The sequence below is a fragment of the Columba livia genome, chromosome 5, assembly GCF_036013475.1.
Source record: "Columba livia isolate bColLiv1 breed racing homer chromosome 5, bColLiv1.pat.W.v2, whole genome shotgun sequence".
Classification (NCBI taxonomy): Eukaryota; Metazoa; Chordata; class Aves; order Columbiformes; family Columbidae; genus Columba; species Columba livia.
The window spans coordinates 2862524-2880015 of NC_088606.1; the positions used below are offsets into that span (position 1 = coordinate 2862524).

Consider the following 17492-nt stretch of genomic DNA (forward strand, 5'->3'; position numbering starts at 1 on the left):
TGGTTTAGGGGTGGATGCTGCTCGGTATCCAGCCAAGGTAATTCCTCCCTCCTTCCTTCCATCCCAGCTCCTTGGCACCCAGGGCTGTCCCCTGGCCCCCCAAATCCCGCTGCTGATGGCTGCAGGCGTGGGGAGCCCCGAGTGGGCCCCGTGAGCTGCCCCCTCCTTCTCCCAGTGTCCCAGCTCAGCACCCACACTGGGAACGGGGAATTGTTGCTGCTGCTCATGCACAAGAACGGAGATGGGAGTGTGCTGGGGAAGGGAAAGGGTCAGGAAAAGGCTGGGGAGGATGTGGGGCTGCTGGACTTGGGGTTCATGGCTGGGTTAGCTCCCTGAGAGCCCACAGGCACAACATGGGGTTTGCAATGACCTGTCTCCCTCCTGGGGCATCTCCTGGTCATGGGTGGAAGACAAAAGTTGTCACAGCACCATGATGGGGAGAGGGTGCTGCCATGCTGGGGAAGGGGACACAGTGGCACGAGCTCCCCCCACCCCTCCATCATGTCATGGTGCCACTGCAGCGCTGGGTTTCATCCAGCACCTGCGCCCCCTCCCTCCCATAAACCGAGTTCTGCCCATTCTCTGCTGCCATCACCCGAGAGGGACAGTGCGGGACGTGCAGGGTGTTGCGGTGACCCGCACTGCTCGGGGGATAAGATGGGAACCGAAGCTAGGGGCTGCGGCGGCGCAGAGATACTCCGGGAAGCTCTGCCCTTCTCTCGTAAAAGTCCTTTATTAGAACAGCAAACATGACACTTCTCTTCAGTACAGCGGCTGTATGCAGCGATCATCGCGGTACAGGGGGAACGACGTCTTACAATCACTGGGAGTCTAATAAGCACCATGAACATCCTAAAGAACGGGGGAGAAGGGTGGGGAGAGGAGCCCCGGGTGAGCCGGCCACGGGGGCTCCTTGGGAATCACCAAAGAGCTGCTCGGCGTTGTCCCGCAACGCGGCTCTCCTGCAGCTCAGAGAAGCTCCTCGGTGTGAGTCAACGAGATAGCACCCATCCAATAAATTAGGTAAACTTAATACTAGAGCGACAAGGGAACGCATGAGACCGGCCTAGAGGAGGGCACGCTGGAAGGGAATGGTCTATGTACACTGGTCTTTCTGCTGGACCGGTGCTCCCGGAGCTCCCCCCCGGCCCCGGGGGAGAGCAAGGGACCGAAAAGCCAAGCGTGGGGACATGCGCATGCGGGCGCCCTCGGCACGGGAACGGGGGCCGGCACCAGGCACGGCGCCCACGGGCTCCTGATCCTCTCCTGAATTACCAGAAAGTTGGGCAAGGGAGCGGAGGCGCAGGGCAGCGGGCACGGATTCCTGAGTGTGTGGCAGGGCTGTGGCCAGCTCTCCTTCCTCCCCATCCCCATCCTCATCCTCATCCCCATCCACATCCCTGTCCGCATCCCCATCCCCGACGCCGGGCTCCCTGTCAGACCCTCGCTGCAGAATGAATTCTCCTGTGAACGGAAGGACACTATCAGGTAGTATTTAAGGCTAGGCTTTATACGGCAACTATAAAAAAATAAATGATAATCTCCAAAGAGCCCGGTGAGGGCTCTCCGGCGTATGGCTGTGGCACCCGTGCGGGGCTGTGGGGAGAGCACTGAAGGGGTGCTCGGTGCCGGACCGAGGGTCTGCTGGCACCCCCTGCCCCACAGAAACATCTCTAGGGGGACAAGAGACAGGGCTGGGCGTTTTGGTAAGGACACGGGGACTGACTGGTAATCCAGGACCCACCTCTAGACAGGACCGAGGGTGCTCTGCAAGAAAGGCCACGGGGGGAAGGAATGTCCTGCAAAATAAATGGGGCTGGTGTGGGGGGCAGCTCTCCCGGGGCAGGGGTCCCTCTGGCCAGCCCCAGGAGAGGGGAAAGCGCTCTGCCAAATGAGATGAAACTGCTCCCTCCCCCGCCGGAACCCCAACTCAAATCAATAAAACCAAACCTAAAAGCGGACACAAGGAACACCTCAGGCTACCTAGGTACTTCATCAGCCAAAAAGAGCTAAACAGCGAAGCGCACACACACAGGACAGCGCGGGAGGGCGGCGATCGGAGACGGCCAAAAGCCGGGTTCTTCCTTCCCACTTTGCCTCCCTGTCTCCGGCTGGTAGCCGAGTGGGGACCTGGTGGCCAAGCAGGGACCCTGTGGCTGAGCAGGGACCGGTGGCCGAGCAGGGACGTGGTGGCCAAGAAGGGACCCTGTGGCTGAGCAGGGACCTGGTGGCCAAGCAGGGACGTGGTGGCCAAGAAGGGACCCTGTGGCTGAGCAGGGACATGGTGGCCGAGCAGGGACCTGGTGGCTCGGAGTTCAGCTTCATCCTGCAGGAGGGAACGGGCTCGCTCCTCTCATCCTGAGAAGAGCCAGCCGGCTCCAGGAGTGTCCTCAGGGCATGGCCGAGCGTGAAGCGTAGAATTCAGGGACCGGCAGGCCGGTGTGTAGTGTCACCTGCAATGAGAGACACAGGGCTCAGCAGCATCCCTTTGAGCCTGGTGGGACAGCTCATGGCACAGCAGCTGGCACATCAACCCCAGGGAGGGCAGGAGCAGCACCTGGGGAGGGCAGGATCATAGTTTGGGTTGAAGGGACGTTCCCAGCTCCCCCAGTGCCCCCCCTGCCATGAGCAGGGACATCTTCAGCAGCTCAGGTTGCTCAGAGCCCCGTCCAGCCTGGCCTGGGATGTCTCCAGGGATGGTTCATCTACCACCTCTCTGCCCAACCTGGGCCAGGCTCTCACCACCCTCAGGGCAACAATTTCTTCCTCATGTCCAGCCTGAATCTCCCTCCTTTAGTTTAAAACCATCACCCCTTGTCCTATTGCAACAGGCCCTGCTCAAAAGTCTGTCCCCATCTTTCTTATGGGCCCCTTTTAAGTATGGAGATGCCATAATAAGGTCTCCCTGGAGCTTCTCTTCTCCAGCTGAACACCCCAACTCTCTCAGCCTGTCCTCCCAGCAGAGCTGTTCCAGCCTCGCATCATTTCTGTGGCTCCTCTGGCCCCGCTCCAGCAGGTCCATGTGTGTCCTGTGCTGAGGGATGGGAACAGAGACATTCTGGGGAGCCCAGTGCTCCTCCTGCTCTGTCACGCATCCTCCCCGCTGCTGTGGGGTCGGGGGGTGCTGAGGTTGTCCCCAGGACCACGGTGGTGGCTCCATCTCACTGCACTGCAGGAGCCCTACACCACTCCAGTGTGAACTGGCACTGCTGGTGCCAGTGGTATCAATCCCCAAATACTCCCAGTTGCTGCAGACGGATCCAACAGCTGGCAGGTGGGACACGGCAACAGTCGTGACTTTCTGCAGATGGGCAGGACAACAGGGTACGGAGGGGACTGAAGGACAGCAAAGGTGCTCAGTGCAGGAGACCTCCGAGAAGCCACCAAGATGAGCAGGGTGGGAGGAAGGACCTTTGCCGCGGGGACACTGGGGGAAAGCTCAGGTGCAAAGTGGGAGTGAGGTGCTCAGCTCAGCATCCTCCGGGGATGGGGAGCGATGCGGCAGAGGCTGCAACATGGGGACAAAGGGACAGTGACAGAAATACCAGGGATGTGACGCTCACTCTGTCTAGGAAAACCCCGGTCCGTGGGAAGGGGTAATTCAGTTCCCTTCACAAGTACTTTAATTTGGGACGAAAGCACAATTCCTTCTTTTGTTGGAACAGCAGCATTTTCCCCTTCAGATATAGATTTATAGAAACTTTGTCTAAAACACAATTATTTCCCTCCTAATTAGAGTAATTTTTAATTACTCATATACCTTTGAAGAAGGATAATGAATGGCTGGAGTTTATTAGCAGCCTTTAAGCAACGTTCTGTGGGACTTCTTTGTTGCCAGGGGGTTTAAGCTCTGCCTTGCCCTGAGAACTGTCCAAAAGCAGAGGGGCTCCAGAAACGCGCTCGTCTCTTAGGGCTGTGTAGAGGATCGTGGTAGGAATTAAACCCAGCACAGAGCAGGAGGTTTTGGAAACAGCGTGGATAAGTCAGGCTTCTTTAATTTTTCCTAATTAAATTAATCTCTCCTAATTTCTCTGAGCTAGGGGACTCCCCTGCCTGCAAAGCCCTTGGGGTGGGACACTTGGGCAGGGATGCTGCCAGGGTTTGGGATGGTACCACCCAACTTCTGTGCTGCTGGAAAAGTGTCACTGCCTTGGTGACGAGGTGCAAGGTGTCCTAGGATGTGCCCGGGCACTCGTGCAGGGCTGGAGGTGCAAGTGGACAGAGTGGATGTGACTAAGTCAGGTTTGGTGAGTGCAGAAGACTCGCTGGGTGAGACGAGAGCAGGGATGGGATCAGTGAGAAGAAAAACAGAAGATGGAAATACCAGACAGGCCAAGGGAGCCACTGCTTGGTGATGTTCAGGAGAGCGGAGAGCTTGGGAGAGAGCGAGAGAAGAGGGGTTTGAAACTCCTCAGAGGAAAATAGGCTTTAAAAGGTGCCCTTGACCCTGGTACTGCTCCTGGCTGGGTCCTGGGAGAGCTGCCAGAGCTGGTGAGGCTCCTGGGGGTAGTACCAGGAGATGGAGCTGTCACACCCATCAACCAGGGAGGGCTGGAGAACCCTGGTGCTTCCCGGATGGAGAAACCTGGAGTGGGGAGCGGGACGCAGCAGCTGCAGGAAGGCATGTCCTGATTTTAGACTTGCAGGCAGTTTAGGGTGTAAGTTTAGCTTTTGCCAAGCCACCACTCCACCAAGTCCCCATTTTGATGAGCATCAGCCCACGCTGCGGTGACAGCGGTGCTCCGGAGAGCGCGGTCAGAGCGCGTACCTGGACGTTCCTGTTGAGGCTGACTGCGGGGAAGAAGAGGCCCTCCAGGTTCTCGAAGGCAACAGGCCCTTGCTGGTCCTCGTTGATGGAGAACGTCAAGGTCCTCCTGGTCAGATCCAGCAGCACTCCCACCGTGGCACCTTTCGTTATCCCACCCTCGGTTCTGTGGGGGCAAGAAGAACATCAGAACATCTCTGTGGAGTAATGTCCCTTCTGCTCCTGGCTCAGGGTTCAGCCCATGGACCTTCACCCATTCCGGCCTCCTCCTCAAGCCCCCTACAGAGGTCGCTCTGTTTGCTGTGGTGTCCCCAGGGTCAAAGCCACCTACCAGAGCAGCCACAGGAACACAACCATGGGAGGGAGCAAGTGTCCCAGGGCAGCAAAGCTGCAGGGTTCACTCCAAAACCTGCTGACCCATCAGGGAATGTCTCTTGAGGCTGCAGGAAGGTGACACCAGGCTCCCCTCAACCTACCACAAGCTTCAAAGCTCCCAGCTTTGCTGGCCCACAGGGAAAGCAAGGAAGAACTGTGGTGCAGGGATGAAAGCAAACGCTGTTTTCTCATTGCATGAGCTTTGGGTGTTAATGGGAAGGGGGTGCAGCACAGGAGTGGTGCCATGCAGGCTTGGGGAAGAGTCAACACAGAAACAGTCAAAGAATCACAGGATGGTTTGGGCTGAAGGGACCTCCCCAGCTCCCCCAGTGTCCCCCCTGCCATGAGCAGGGACATCTTCACCAGCTCAGGTTGCTCAGAGCCCCGTCCAGCCTGGCCTGGGATGTCTCCAGGGATGGTTCATCTACCACCTCTCTGGCCAACCTGGGCCAGGCTCTCACCACCCTCAGGGCCAACGATTTCTTCCTCATGTCTGGCCTGAATCTCCCTCCTTTAGTTTAAACCATCACCCCTTGTCCTATCACAACAGGCCCTGTGCAAAAATCTGTCCCCATCTTTCTTATCGGCCCCTTTTAAATACGGAAAGGCCACAACAAGGTCTCCCCAGAGCTTCTGTTCTCCAGCTGAACACCCCAACTCTCTCAGCCTGTCCTCCCAGCAGAGCTGTTCCAGCCTCGGATCATTTCTGTGGCTCCAACAGGGAAGGAATAGTTAGAGCAAGGCAGACCCAAGGAGGCCAAGACGGTCCATCCCTTTGGGCAAGGGCACATCCTCTAACAGAGGGGACAAGGAGCAATGTCACCCTGCGGGCACCTGCAGGTGCCACTGGAAAAGCCGTGTGCTCTTCCTTGGGCTGTGGTCTCTGGAAGGAAGACCCTGCTCCAGACCACGTACCTGTTGGTGTGCGAATTGTTGTGCATGAACCAGCTCCGGTTATTGTCCACGTACATGGCCCAGGCCTTGTCGTCCTTGCCCAGCATGGCATCCTTGAGGACGTCGATGCGTGCCACGCCAAAGGCCGGGTCAGGGTGGTTATCGTAACGATCGATCGACAGCTCCCAGTAATGGAGCCCTTTGGAAAAGCCCGTTTTCCCCAGCACCACCCTGTCATCATAGCTGTTGCAGGTGACAGTCAGGTTGTCATTAGAAAAGATGATGTCAGCGTGGGCAGAGGACGGATCGAAAGAAAACCAAGCAACTGGAACACACAAACGGCACAAGGTTAGTGTGGCGGGACGGTGGCCGTTGCGGCCGAGCCCCGTGGAGCGGACACGGAACAGCACATGCGACATGCAGGACGTCGGGTCTGCCCGCCCGGGACGCAGCCAGGAGCAGGCAGGGAGCTGCGGAGCTGGGGGGCTCCCGGAGGGCACCCCCATCCTGGGGGATGCTGTGAGCTGGTGCCAGCACGGCTGAGGTTTTACGGCCAGGACTCACACTGGTTTTGCTCTTGCTGCTGCCCCCGCTGCCTGTCTGTCCCATCCCCTCCTGCTGTCTGTCTGTCCCATCCCCTCCTGCTGTCTGTCTGTTTCATCTTATGAGCCTGAAGAATCCTGATCTCATAAAATCTGGTCCTAACAGTTGACATTCCATGCCATCCAGGTCTCCAGGCTCCCTAACTTATTTCTACAACTATGGGTTACTCATGCAAGGAATGGTTTGCAGGGCCAGGCCCAGCGTGGGAAGGGGACTGAAAAGGAGCAGATAGAATCATAGAATCACAGAACAGTTTGGTTGAAGGGCCCTTCCCAGCTCCCCCAGTGCCACCCCTGCCATGAGCAGGGACATCTCACCAGCTCAGGTTGCTCAGAGCCCCGTCCAGCCTGGCCTGGGATGTCTCCAGGGATGGTTCATCTACCACCTCTCTGGCCAACCTGGGCCAGGCTCTCACCACCCTCAGGGACAACAATTTCTTCCTCATGTCCAGCCTGTATCTTCCTCCTTTAGTTTAAAACCATCGCCCCTTGTCCTATTGCAACAGGCCCTGCTCAAAAGTCTGTCCCCATCTTTCTTATCGGCTCCTTTTAAGTACAGAAAGGCTGCACTAAGGTCTCCCCGGAGCTTCTCGTCTCCAGCTGAACACCCCAACTCTCTCAGCCTGTCCCCCCAGCAGAGCTGTTCCAGCCTCGGATCATTTCTGTGGCTCCTCTGTGTGTGTATTTGAGGGCTGGCAGTCCTGGGAACCAAAAGCACATCCAAAGATCTCCATTGACAGAGATGCTACATCACACCAAGAAACCTCCCTGCGGAGCAACCGGCCACATGTCGGACAACATCTAGCTGATGGAAAGGCTGCAACACACCCCAAGACCTCCACGGCTCGGTACAGCTGCTGCTTTAAATGCACAGGACTCGGTTACTGCAAATCTGACAGACACGGTGTCACATCAAGACTGAGGCACAGGGTGTCACAAGCCACCAGCCCGGTTCCCCATCAACCAGCTGAAACGTGAACTGACACATCCACAAAACACTCTCACGCTTGCAGGAGCAAATACGCCTTGAAAAATAAAACACTCCGGTGAGATTTCTTCACTGATTTATTGGATCGTTCCACAAGACAGCTCACGTGCATGCGGGCGCCCCAGTTCCGCAACTCGACGGAGGCGATTCCGTACCTGCCACCATTTTTTTAATGTCAACTGTGGTCATTCCCAAGGAAAGGCATGCAGGAGAGAAAACAGCACGTAAAGTTGGGTAAAGAAAAGGAATGAGAAACAATTCCTGCTTTGCCTGCTTTTCCAGCAGGCGCTCGGACCTGAATTTTAGCATTTTGGATAAAAGTGGGGAGAGAGGGAAGGGGGAGCCCCACAGGGATGGACACAGGCTCCTTATCCTGGGGGAATGGAGGGGATTGATTCTTGCAGAAGGTCTGAAGGGGACAGGTGAGGAGTTACCAGCGCTCACTGCAATTATCTCCTGAGGTGCTAATCACCTCCTTGGCATTTGCCCCACGTTCAAGTGCTCCTAACGAACTGGAATATCCATTCTTTTGAGCAGCAGGGTCAGTTCTTAATTATGGGGCCACTTCCAGAGCGGTGACTTCAGGCTATAGGGATGAAATTTAAAATGCCTTTACATCATACAGCAACGACCATTCCTCTGCCAAATTTGCCTATTGCCAGGACATCCCAGAGGGTCAGGGTATGAGCAAGAAATGCTGCTCGCCCGCCAAAGAAAAGTTAAAGATTAAAAAAAAGAGAAAAAAATACGAGCAATATGGAGCAAGGTGGCAGATAATCGTAATAAATATACTTGCCCAATTGAGAGTAAGGCGTTCCTTGTGTGTCAAAATTGCATCCTATAAAGAGATACTACATTTCACACATCACAGCTAAGAAACAACAACCACCTGAAAACCACTCGTGAGTATTTAACCATTAGCTAAGCAGCCACGGGAGGCTTGATTCGTTAAAAGCCAGAGCATGGAGAGGGGTCACAAATAGGACCTGTGAGTCTGGGTGCGGCTGTTTTGGTGAGTCTCAGCTCAGGGCAGTGTGGAACATCTGCTCTGTCATCGCCAGGTCCCATCGTAGCCTTTGGAAGCACCAAGTCTGATCACTGCCTGCTGGGGATGCCAAATCGCGGGTCTTTCCACCAGAAAAGGGGCAGGAAATTTTAGCCTTGGTGGAAAACCTTGGGTGCTTGGTAAGTATTCTCTAGATTGACCCTCAGTTGAATCACTTTAATAAAACAACACTCCTTGGAGGACAAGGACTGATGGAAGAGCAGCCTGGAGCTTTGGCTGCAGCTGCACGGGCAGGATGTGTTGGGGTGTCCTTCATCCTCCTGAGACCAGGCTGGAAACACCTCCTGGGATGGATCCAGAGCTTGTCCTGATCCAGGAGCTTGGCCAGGATTAGGGGGCAACACGATGTCCCTGCTCATGGCAGGGGTTGGACTAGATGACCTTCGAAGGTCCTTTCCAACCCAAACTATTCTATGAAGCCCCACATTGGCATTGCACGGAGGGCATTCATGTTGGGTGCTGGATTTTAAGGAAAGCCCTGTCTTGTGGCTGGTTTTCAGCTCTCCCCTGGCAAGGAAGGAGGCTTTTCACCCTGCCGGTGTGCGTGTTGGTGGGAAAGCATCTGGCTGCAGTTGTGCTCCATGCCAAGCGTCACCTCTCAGGCTGTTTTAATGAATCGCGCCCCGTGTCGCAGCTCAAAGAGTGATTTTCAAGGTGCCTGTGCATCCCTGCCATACAAATTCACCTGAGTGCGAAACAGCACGGACACACGGGTGCACCCTTCACCCCGCTGTGCCCTGTCCCCCCACCCCGGACTGCACACACAATGCTGCTCACAGCCGTCGCGGGAGATATCGGTAACACCGGACACAAAATAAGAAACGTCCGTAACAAAACAGAGTTCAAGCCATTAGCGCAGAGCAGTACGATGAGAAGAAAAACCAAACCAAACCAAAAACGAACAGAAAAAGCACAAAGAAAAGAAAGTTGCAGGGTCCCCCGGTTATTCTGGCAAGGGTCATGCTGCAGCATTCCTCATTCTGGGTTATGGGATGGAAATCAAACAATCGGGGGCCCCCATTCTTCCTGGGCTTACACCAAAGAAAGCCGTGAATTACTCCACTGGAGTGGTGTAAATCCAGAGTGGTAGAAGAATCGGGGCCCAGGATCTTTAGCAACGGCAGATGTGCAAAGAGTGGTTAGAAAACAGCTGGGAGAGATGCCCTGTGGTTCCTTCGTGGGCTGCTCGATACCGTCACTCATCCTGCCCGGGCTGCCTATGTCCCACCGCAGCCCCACGGACAAGCACAGCGCTTGTGGGAGCTGCCAGACCAGCGAGGTGTCACGGGAGGGGTTTCCTCTGCTCTGCAGAAAACAAGACTTGGATATGATCAGGTCTGGTTTTGCAAAAAGCCGAGCCCAGTGCTCAAAGCTGAGTGGATGAGAACCCACGTCTTCAGGGTCTTAATAAGCCAGGCTGCAGGGGGTCTGTGAGCTGGGCTTAAAATCATACAATCACAGAAGGGTTTGGGTTGAAGGGACCTCCCCAGCTCCCCCAGTGCCACCCTGCCGTGAGCAGGGACATCTTCACCAGCTCAGGTTGCTCAGAGCCCCGTCCAGCCTGGCCTGGGATGTCTCCAGGGATGGTTCAGCCACCACCTCTCTGGCCAACCTAGGCCAGGCTCTCACCACCCTCAGGGACAACAATTTCTTCCTCATGTAAAGCTTGAATCTCCCTCCTTTAGTTTAAAACCATCACCCCTTGTCCTATCACAACAGGCTCTGCTCAAAAGTCTGTCCCTATCTTTCTCATTGGCCCCTTTTAAGTCCAGAAAGGCCGCAATAAGGTCTCCCTGGAGCTTCTCTTCTCCAGCTGAACACCCCAACTCTCTCAGCCCGTCCCCATAGCAGAGCTGTTCCAGCCTCGGATCATTTCTGTGGCTCCTCTGGCCCCTCTCCAGCAGGTCCGTGTGTGTCCTGTGCTCAGCTTGCATGTTGACTTGCTTCTTTCTTAAGAGGGATCTAGATTTAATCTAGCTAACTGAATTTCACAGAACAAATCTCCCAGCAGAGGCTGAGCTTTCTGGCTGTACAGGGAAAGCAAATCCCCGAGATGTCCCCACAGGTTTCTCCCAGGGAGGGGCTGTTCTTCTGACTGTCCCAGACACAAGGTCAAGGTGAACTAGAGATGAGGGATCTGCTCTGCCGGCTGGCTGGGTGAAATGGTCTAGCCAGGCCCTGCCAAAAACAGCACCCACATAAGGATTTACTGCGCTGCTCCATCACCCCACACCTAAAGCTGCCCATGCTGGTACGTAGAGATGAAGACACCACGAGAACTGCATCCCCAAAACGTCCCTGGGCGGCAGGAACAGGCCAGTGACAAACAGAAGGAGATCCCCCTGCCATCCGCATGTCATGGGCAAAAACAAAACACAACAGAACGAAACGAAACAAATATCTTGGAGATGCCCAGAAGCACAGAGCAAGGGGACATGCCAGAGGCACTCGGCTCACCGGCTGAATTCAGGGACTGTAAAGAAGAATGCAAGCTCAGCTGGTGGGCCGAAGATCTTAGCTCAAAGTAGGATCTCCCCGCAAAGCTGGGTTGTAGATTAAGGGTGGAGGAGAAAGGACTCATTCTACGAAGCTGCGATCTCTCCAAAGGCACTGGAAAAGGGAGGGTCTGTTCTTCTGACTGCGTGTCTAAACGTAAGATCAATGCAAACTCGAGATCAGAAATGGGGTCTGCCGGACGCTGTCACCCCCGGCCCAAGACCAGCCCTCGGAGCGGAGCACAGATGCTTCGGCACGCATGGATCCTGCTCCGCTGCAGGACGGTGCGTGGAGCAGGAATGTATGGTGCTGTGCGACCCCACCAGACCCCTCGGGAAAGCTTTGCCTCTGACAGCATTGGCAATAAAGCTGTTTTCACCTTCCAAAATGTTCCCGTGTCACCGTGACAAATTCAATACGCTTTTCTTTAAGGTGAGCCCTGCACCTAAAGAAATTCACACGTTACCATGCACACTTCCCATGGTTCTTTAATAAACCTCATGCTTTCTGTGCACAATAATTACCGGTGTTAAAGTTGGCTGGTAATGCTGAAAGGCACTTTGCAGGGCTGTACTGAGCTACAGAACCCTGAGCACCACCAAGCACCCACCTTACTCAAAGGTTGTTCGGGATGTTGTGTTCTTGGTTTCCCTTTGTACCTGTCAAAACACATCTGGGCCTTACGGTAAGAATTTAACTCATGTGATTCACAGCTAAATGTCAGAGTAGGGGGAACCTCTCAGGTCATTGGTTTCTGTTCCCCGCTACCAGTCACCTCCTGCAATTCCTTCCCTAGCCTTGTTGAGGGATATGTTAACGTGAACATGTAAGATCCACCATCCTCCACACATCTAAATCAGATAAACTCCTGGACGCTGTATCCCCAGCCTTGCTGTCTCAGCTGTAAATACGGACTGAGCTGGAAAATCACGTTAAAACAAATAAAAGGAAGTGTTTGCACAGTGGTTTGTAACTTCTGCAACTTGCTGCTGCAGAGGCTGTGGAAGCAAAGAGCATCAGTGGGGTCAGATAAATTATTGCACAACAGCTCAATAAATGGAGCTTAAGGTTAGGGAGGGATGTGGCCTCTAACACCTACCAAGAGAGGAGCTACTACCAAGAGCAGCCAGGCTCATGGCTCTCCCTAACGAGCATGTGATGTTCCTCTAGCTCCTCGCAGCGTATTTCCCCTTGTGTTCACTTCTTTCCAAAAGCTGCTGCTTAAAAAGCCCTGGTTGCTGCTCAGGGTCACTCCATGGCCGTTAAGGACCTTGAAGTTGGGTCTCAGATGAGGAACTGGGCTTGAAAGAAGAGGAAAGCTTCTGGTACTCGTCAAGGGTGGTGACCAAGTCCCTCTGTCACATCCCCGGCTCTGGCGGGTGGCAGAGGCAGCCGGGAGCTCGTGGTGTTGGCAGAGTTGGCCAAGTTTGGGAACCTGGGAGAGGGGACAGCAGGGCACAGTGTGACAATCCCAGTGTTCCTCCCTGATCCTCTGCTCCAAGGCTTGTGTCTCACCAAAGAAATAAGAAGCCAAAAGCAGGTTTGCCTTGAAACTCTGCAGCAATGCCTAAAACTGGGGATTCAGTGCAGATGAGAGAAGGGGGAGCCAAGGGAGGGAGAAGGGGGACAAAGCTCTTCCCGGCGCTGGCTCTTGGTGCACAGACACAGGCAGCACTTGCCCAGGAGAGCAGGGCTGGAGGCATCAAGCAGCCCAATGGAAGGGCTGAGGTGTGGGCAAAGAGACCCAAGGAAGGGTGAGAATGGAGCAGCAGGTTTTGGCAGGACGGAGGTCAAACCTCTGCACCAGCCAAGAGGGCAGATCTGGGCCAGGGGAGCAGGTGGACAGTCTCCTCCAGCACTGCTGAGCTCTTCTGCTCCATCTCCTCCTGGAGCGAGTTGATCCCACCATCCAACTTTCTGGACAGCCCATGGAAAGAAACAACCTTGGATGGACTCAGAAGCCATCTCAGAAATCCCTGTAGAGAAAAGCAGGTCTCCTCCTCGGTTCCTTGCCATCGCATTAGGTGCCTGGTCCTGGGAGCATCTGTTTGCCTGACCAGGAGACCAGAGACAAGGATGCTGCAAAGCCTCTCAGAGCCTGTTCCATGCCCGCTCCAAGGAGGCTGCGGGCAGGATGAAAATGGGAACGTGTCGAGAGGAAAACAGACCTGGTCCCAAAATCAGCAGGAGACTGGCCAGAGGCTGGAGAACTGGCTGGATGAGGAAAGCCCAGGAGAGCTGGGGCTGCCCAGCCCAGGAGGCTGCGGGGACACCTGAGGGACAAGGACAGCCCAGCAGTGCCATCACCAACCGAGCTGGAAAACATCATTCCCTTGGGATGAGCAGAAGACGTGCCACGCCGCGGGCTGGGAAGGTGCTCTGCAGTTTGCTGTAGGCTTACGTGCCTGCTGACTTTCTGTGGGACATTCCCGATGTGCTGGCTGGCTCACCTGGGCTTTAAACCCTTCTCATCTTTGTTCTCTCCAGATGCTGGGACTTTGCCAGACGTTTCAATCCCCCTCATCCTCTACAGCCCATTTCACTGCTCACTGAAGGCAGAAGAAAGACTCCAGTTAACTTCCACAGGCTGCGGATTCGTGTGCCAAGACCAGAAACCAGCTTTTAAATAACACCCTCGAAGCAGGATTTCTCAAAACCACTTACAGCTGCGTTCAGAGAGATGTTCTCTCCACATTGAGCCTGTCTCTTCTTTTGTCCCCGCTTCCCGCACAAACTGAGCACGGCTGAAGGGAAAAGCTAAGCCTACTTCAGACAAAATAGCACTTAAAGGCCTGATGCTGCTGTAAAGGTCAGTAATAAAAGCCAAACCGAGAGCTGTGATGTGTGAGGTGGCTTTGTTCAACAAGTTATTCGGATATCCAGAAGCCGCACACAAACGTAATTTATTTCACTTTGAGTCCAAAAAGCTCAGAAAATGCTCCAGGCCCATTTGACTTTTTCTCCTGCTTTACTTTTGTGCTGGAATAACAAATGCAAAAACCCATCCAGTGAGAAGGATGAATGCAGCAAACTTTCATCCGATGCTCAGAAGAGTGAAACTTGTGTTTGCTGGCACAGATCGAGGCACCGGCCCCAAGCACAGCCTGACCTGCTGCGACCATGAACAGCGATTTTCTCCCAGGTTCCTTTGTATTTTGGAGCTGTGCAATAGGCAGGTTTGGCTCAACAGTGATAACAGCCAGGAGAGGAAAGCAGAGCTGGAAAGACCATAGCAGGGACTCTGCAAAATCCTAGTGGGGATGACTTAAAGCCCAAGTGGCTTTGGTTAGGAAACTATGTCTCAAGTGGGTTTTATGAGACGCAAATGTGATGAGAAGCCAAAGCTCTGCTGTCTCCGGCAAAAAATGGTGAAGCCGGGTAGTGAAGAGGGCAAGAACTGTTGACCTTCAGGCTTTGGGAGAGGTCGTGGTCGCCCCAGCGTGGGGCTGGGTCGGGGTTGTCCCATCCCTGGATCTCCAGAGGAGCGCTGCAGCTGCCTTGACGCTGGTACTCAGCTTTATGAACACGCACACAGCCCGTGATTTGGGCTTTCTGCCTCTCCCATGAGGAGGGCTTCTCACATGTTTGCTGTCACCTCTGTCACACCTGAGTCCATTCCTGGCCAACCTGTCCTGCCCACGCACCCAAACTGAGCACGTGCCCTTTCCCAATTGGAAGGGTCATCTCCTGCAGACAAGCGCAGGCAACCAAGTGAAAACGCTCTGCATAGCCTTGCTCTGCTTTTGTTTTCTACTGTTTCAGCAGAAAACCCTTTTTCCCTCTTTGCTCAAAGCCACCAGAGATGCTCTATGACAAGAGGGCTCTCACACCCTCCTTCCACTCCACCAATGTCACCCCCTGAGCCCAGACCATGTCTGCCGGTATCTGCTGGGGCTGCGGGAACACGCTGCTGCTCTAGAGCCAGCTGCCTGCGGAACAAAACCATCGCACAGCTCGGAAAAGAGCGATTTTACTCTGGGAGCAAGAAAAAGGGATTCCACCGAGCGTGGAAAGCCCCCCAGGAGGGGTTTCTCCTTGGGCACAAGGCTCTGGGGCAGCAGATATGGCAGTGGGGGCTGATTTCTTCCTCCACAGCGGCATCGCCCGCTGCGTCTGGCTCCCACCTCGTTTCTCAGAGCTAACCTTACCGCTCTCCACCTGCACGGCAGAAACAAGCCCATTTTCCGTGACGGATTAAGCGCCTGGTGTGACAAATGTACTTAAAGTCAAGCGGGGAGACTCCACCGCAAGCTGCAAGGGAGTATTTAATATTCCGGCTGAGCGGGGATGGTGCAGACGGTGCCGGTGTGGCTGGCTGCGAGTCCTGTGGGTCTGCAAGGACACCCATGCGGTTGCTCTGCTCTCTGTCCTGTGCTGCCAGGGCCTGGAGGGGACATCGTGTGGTTTTGGCATTGTGCAGCCCTTAGTGTCTCAGAGCAACATTGCCAGTTTTGTTTTGTTTTAAATGGAATCCATGGAAACATCTGAGCTTCCCTTTGTGTAACACAACCCCTGCTGCAACCCAATTTTTAAATACCTCTCTGCGGGATGCCTCTCACTGATGCCTCATCTTCTGTAAAGGAAAAGGGGTGAAAGAGAAATTCTGGCACTGTTTGAGGCTCCTGACCCAACCTTTCTTCCTCCCATCAGTTCTGGCCTTCCTGCAATGATTGCTGAGGTAGTGGTGTAGTTGTTACCACTTAAAAGGATGAATCCTGTCGGCGACTGCTAACCTAAAGAAATGTAATTCCTCTCAGTTTTAGGTCAGTCTGCTCCTCTAACAAAGATAAGAGTGACTTGCAAAACACTTAATCAGAAACTACAGAGATTACTGACCTTGCAGCTTTAGAATTTTGAAGTCTGCACCATTAGCTGTGTCTTTTTTTAACATGTAACTCGAGACTGTTGAATAGTGTTCTTTAGCTGAATGTTGCTCATTTTATGCTAAAATGATTATGAAACCAATACATAAATGTATAACCAATTGGCTCTCCAGGATGGCCCTGACGGTGTGAATGTAGTTATAAGATTTTGTATATAATGGCTGCTAGTTTTCTCTCCGGCCTGCTGGCTTTATTCCAGCATCCAGCCTTGCGCAACTCTGTAATAAACCATATCTCATCTCCGTCTGCTAAAATTTGGCTTATTGCACACCGGGTGGATCCTGTTTTTGGTACAACACCGGAGGACCAGCGGAGCGGTTCCCTGATGGCGATGCTAAGCTGGGCTGTGCTGGAGGAGCCCCACGCGTGCGTGTGAGCCGTGTCCGAGCCGGGGCCGGGGCTGTCACGATGCCTTACCCTCAGATGTCTGGAGGACCAGGGTCTTGCTGTATGGGCTGACCCCCGATTTGTTGAAGGCTTTGACACGGGCGCTGTACGTGCTGTTGAAATGAAGCCCGTCCACCGTGCACATGGTCTCCTTGCCCACGTACACCTCCTGCAAAGCAAGCACAGGGTTAGTGCCCTGAACATGGAGTGCCAGGGGTGGGAGAAGAGCTCCTGGTTGTGACACGTGGGGTTTGGCCGTGCTCTGCTACCCGAGGCAGATTTATGGGCACTGGATATGGCTACAACAGGGTAAAATGGTCCTATGAGTTGTTCCTTGACACCATAAAACCAGTTTCTGTAAGAGAAGGAGATGCTGTTCACATTGGATCAAGACACAGGATCACAGAGTGGTTGGGGTTGAAGGGACCTCTGGAGATCCCCCAGTCCAACCCCCCTGCTCCCGCAGGGTCACAGAGCAGATCACACAGGTGGGTCCAGGGGGTTTGAATGTCTCAGAGCAGGAGACTCCACACCCGCTCTGGGCAGCCTGGGCCAGGCTCTGGCACCTCCCAGCAAACAAGTTTCTCCTCATGTTCACATGGACCCTCCTGTGTTTCAGTCTGTGCCCGTTGCCCCTCACCCTGGCGCTGGGCACCACTGAACAGAGTCTGGTCCATCCTCTGACACCCACCCTGAGATATTGATCAGCATTGATCAGATCCCTCTCAGCTTCTCTTCTCCAGATGAACAGCCCCAGCTCTCTCCATCTCTCCTCATCACAAAGATGCTCCAGACCCCTCAGCATCTTTGTGTCCCTCTTCTGGATTCCCTCCAATAAGTCATAAGACATCAAGTAAGTTGTAAGACATCAATCCCAGCTGAACTCCCACTGAATCCCAAAGGAAATGAATCTATACAGACTGAGCCCGGGACAGAAACATCCTTGCAGAAAACAATTTTGCATGCTGTTGGTGGCAGGATCACAGTGTTCCTTGAAAGAAGACAAGGTGATCACACCGACTGGGCACTGACTCAC

General features: G+C 54.2%; 1 protein-coding gene across 6 annotated transcripts in view; it reads right to left on the reverse strand.

Moving 5' to 3' along the window:
- Window positions 1–714: 714 nt before the first annotated feature.
- The window catches only part of TRIM9 (tripartite motif containing 9), a 65794-nt gene continuing 49016 nt past the window's right edge, over window positions 715–17492 (reverse strand). For 2 of the 6 annotated variants that reach the window (XM_065063063.1, XM_065063062.1), the window contains exons 7-13: window positions 16487–16625; window positions 11148–11336; window positions 8421–8462; window positions 7780–7803; window positions 6056–6359; window positions 4769–4931; window positions 715–2453 (exon numbers count right to left, since the gene is read on the reverse strand). In XM_065063063.1, the coding sequence (XP_064919135.1) occupies window positions 2391–2453; window positions 4769–4931; window positions 6056–6359; window positions 7780–7803; window positions 8421–8462; window positions 11148–11336; window positions 16487–16625 (924 nt within the window). In that variant the 3' untranslated portion in view covers window positions 715–2390. The remainder of the gene's footprint in view (window positions 2454–4768; window positions 4932–6055; window positions 6360–7779; window positions 7804–8420; window positions 8463–11147; window positions 11337–16486; window positions 16626–17492) is intronic. The other 4 variants (XM_065063068.1, XM_065063067.1, XM_065063065.1 and 1 more) reach the window with 3 other exon arrangements.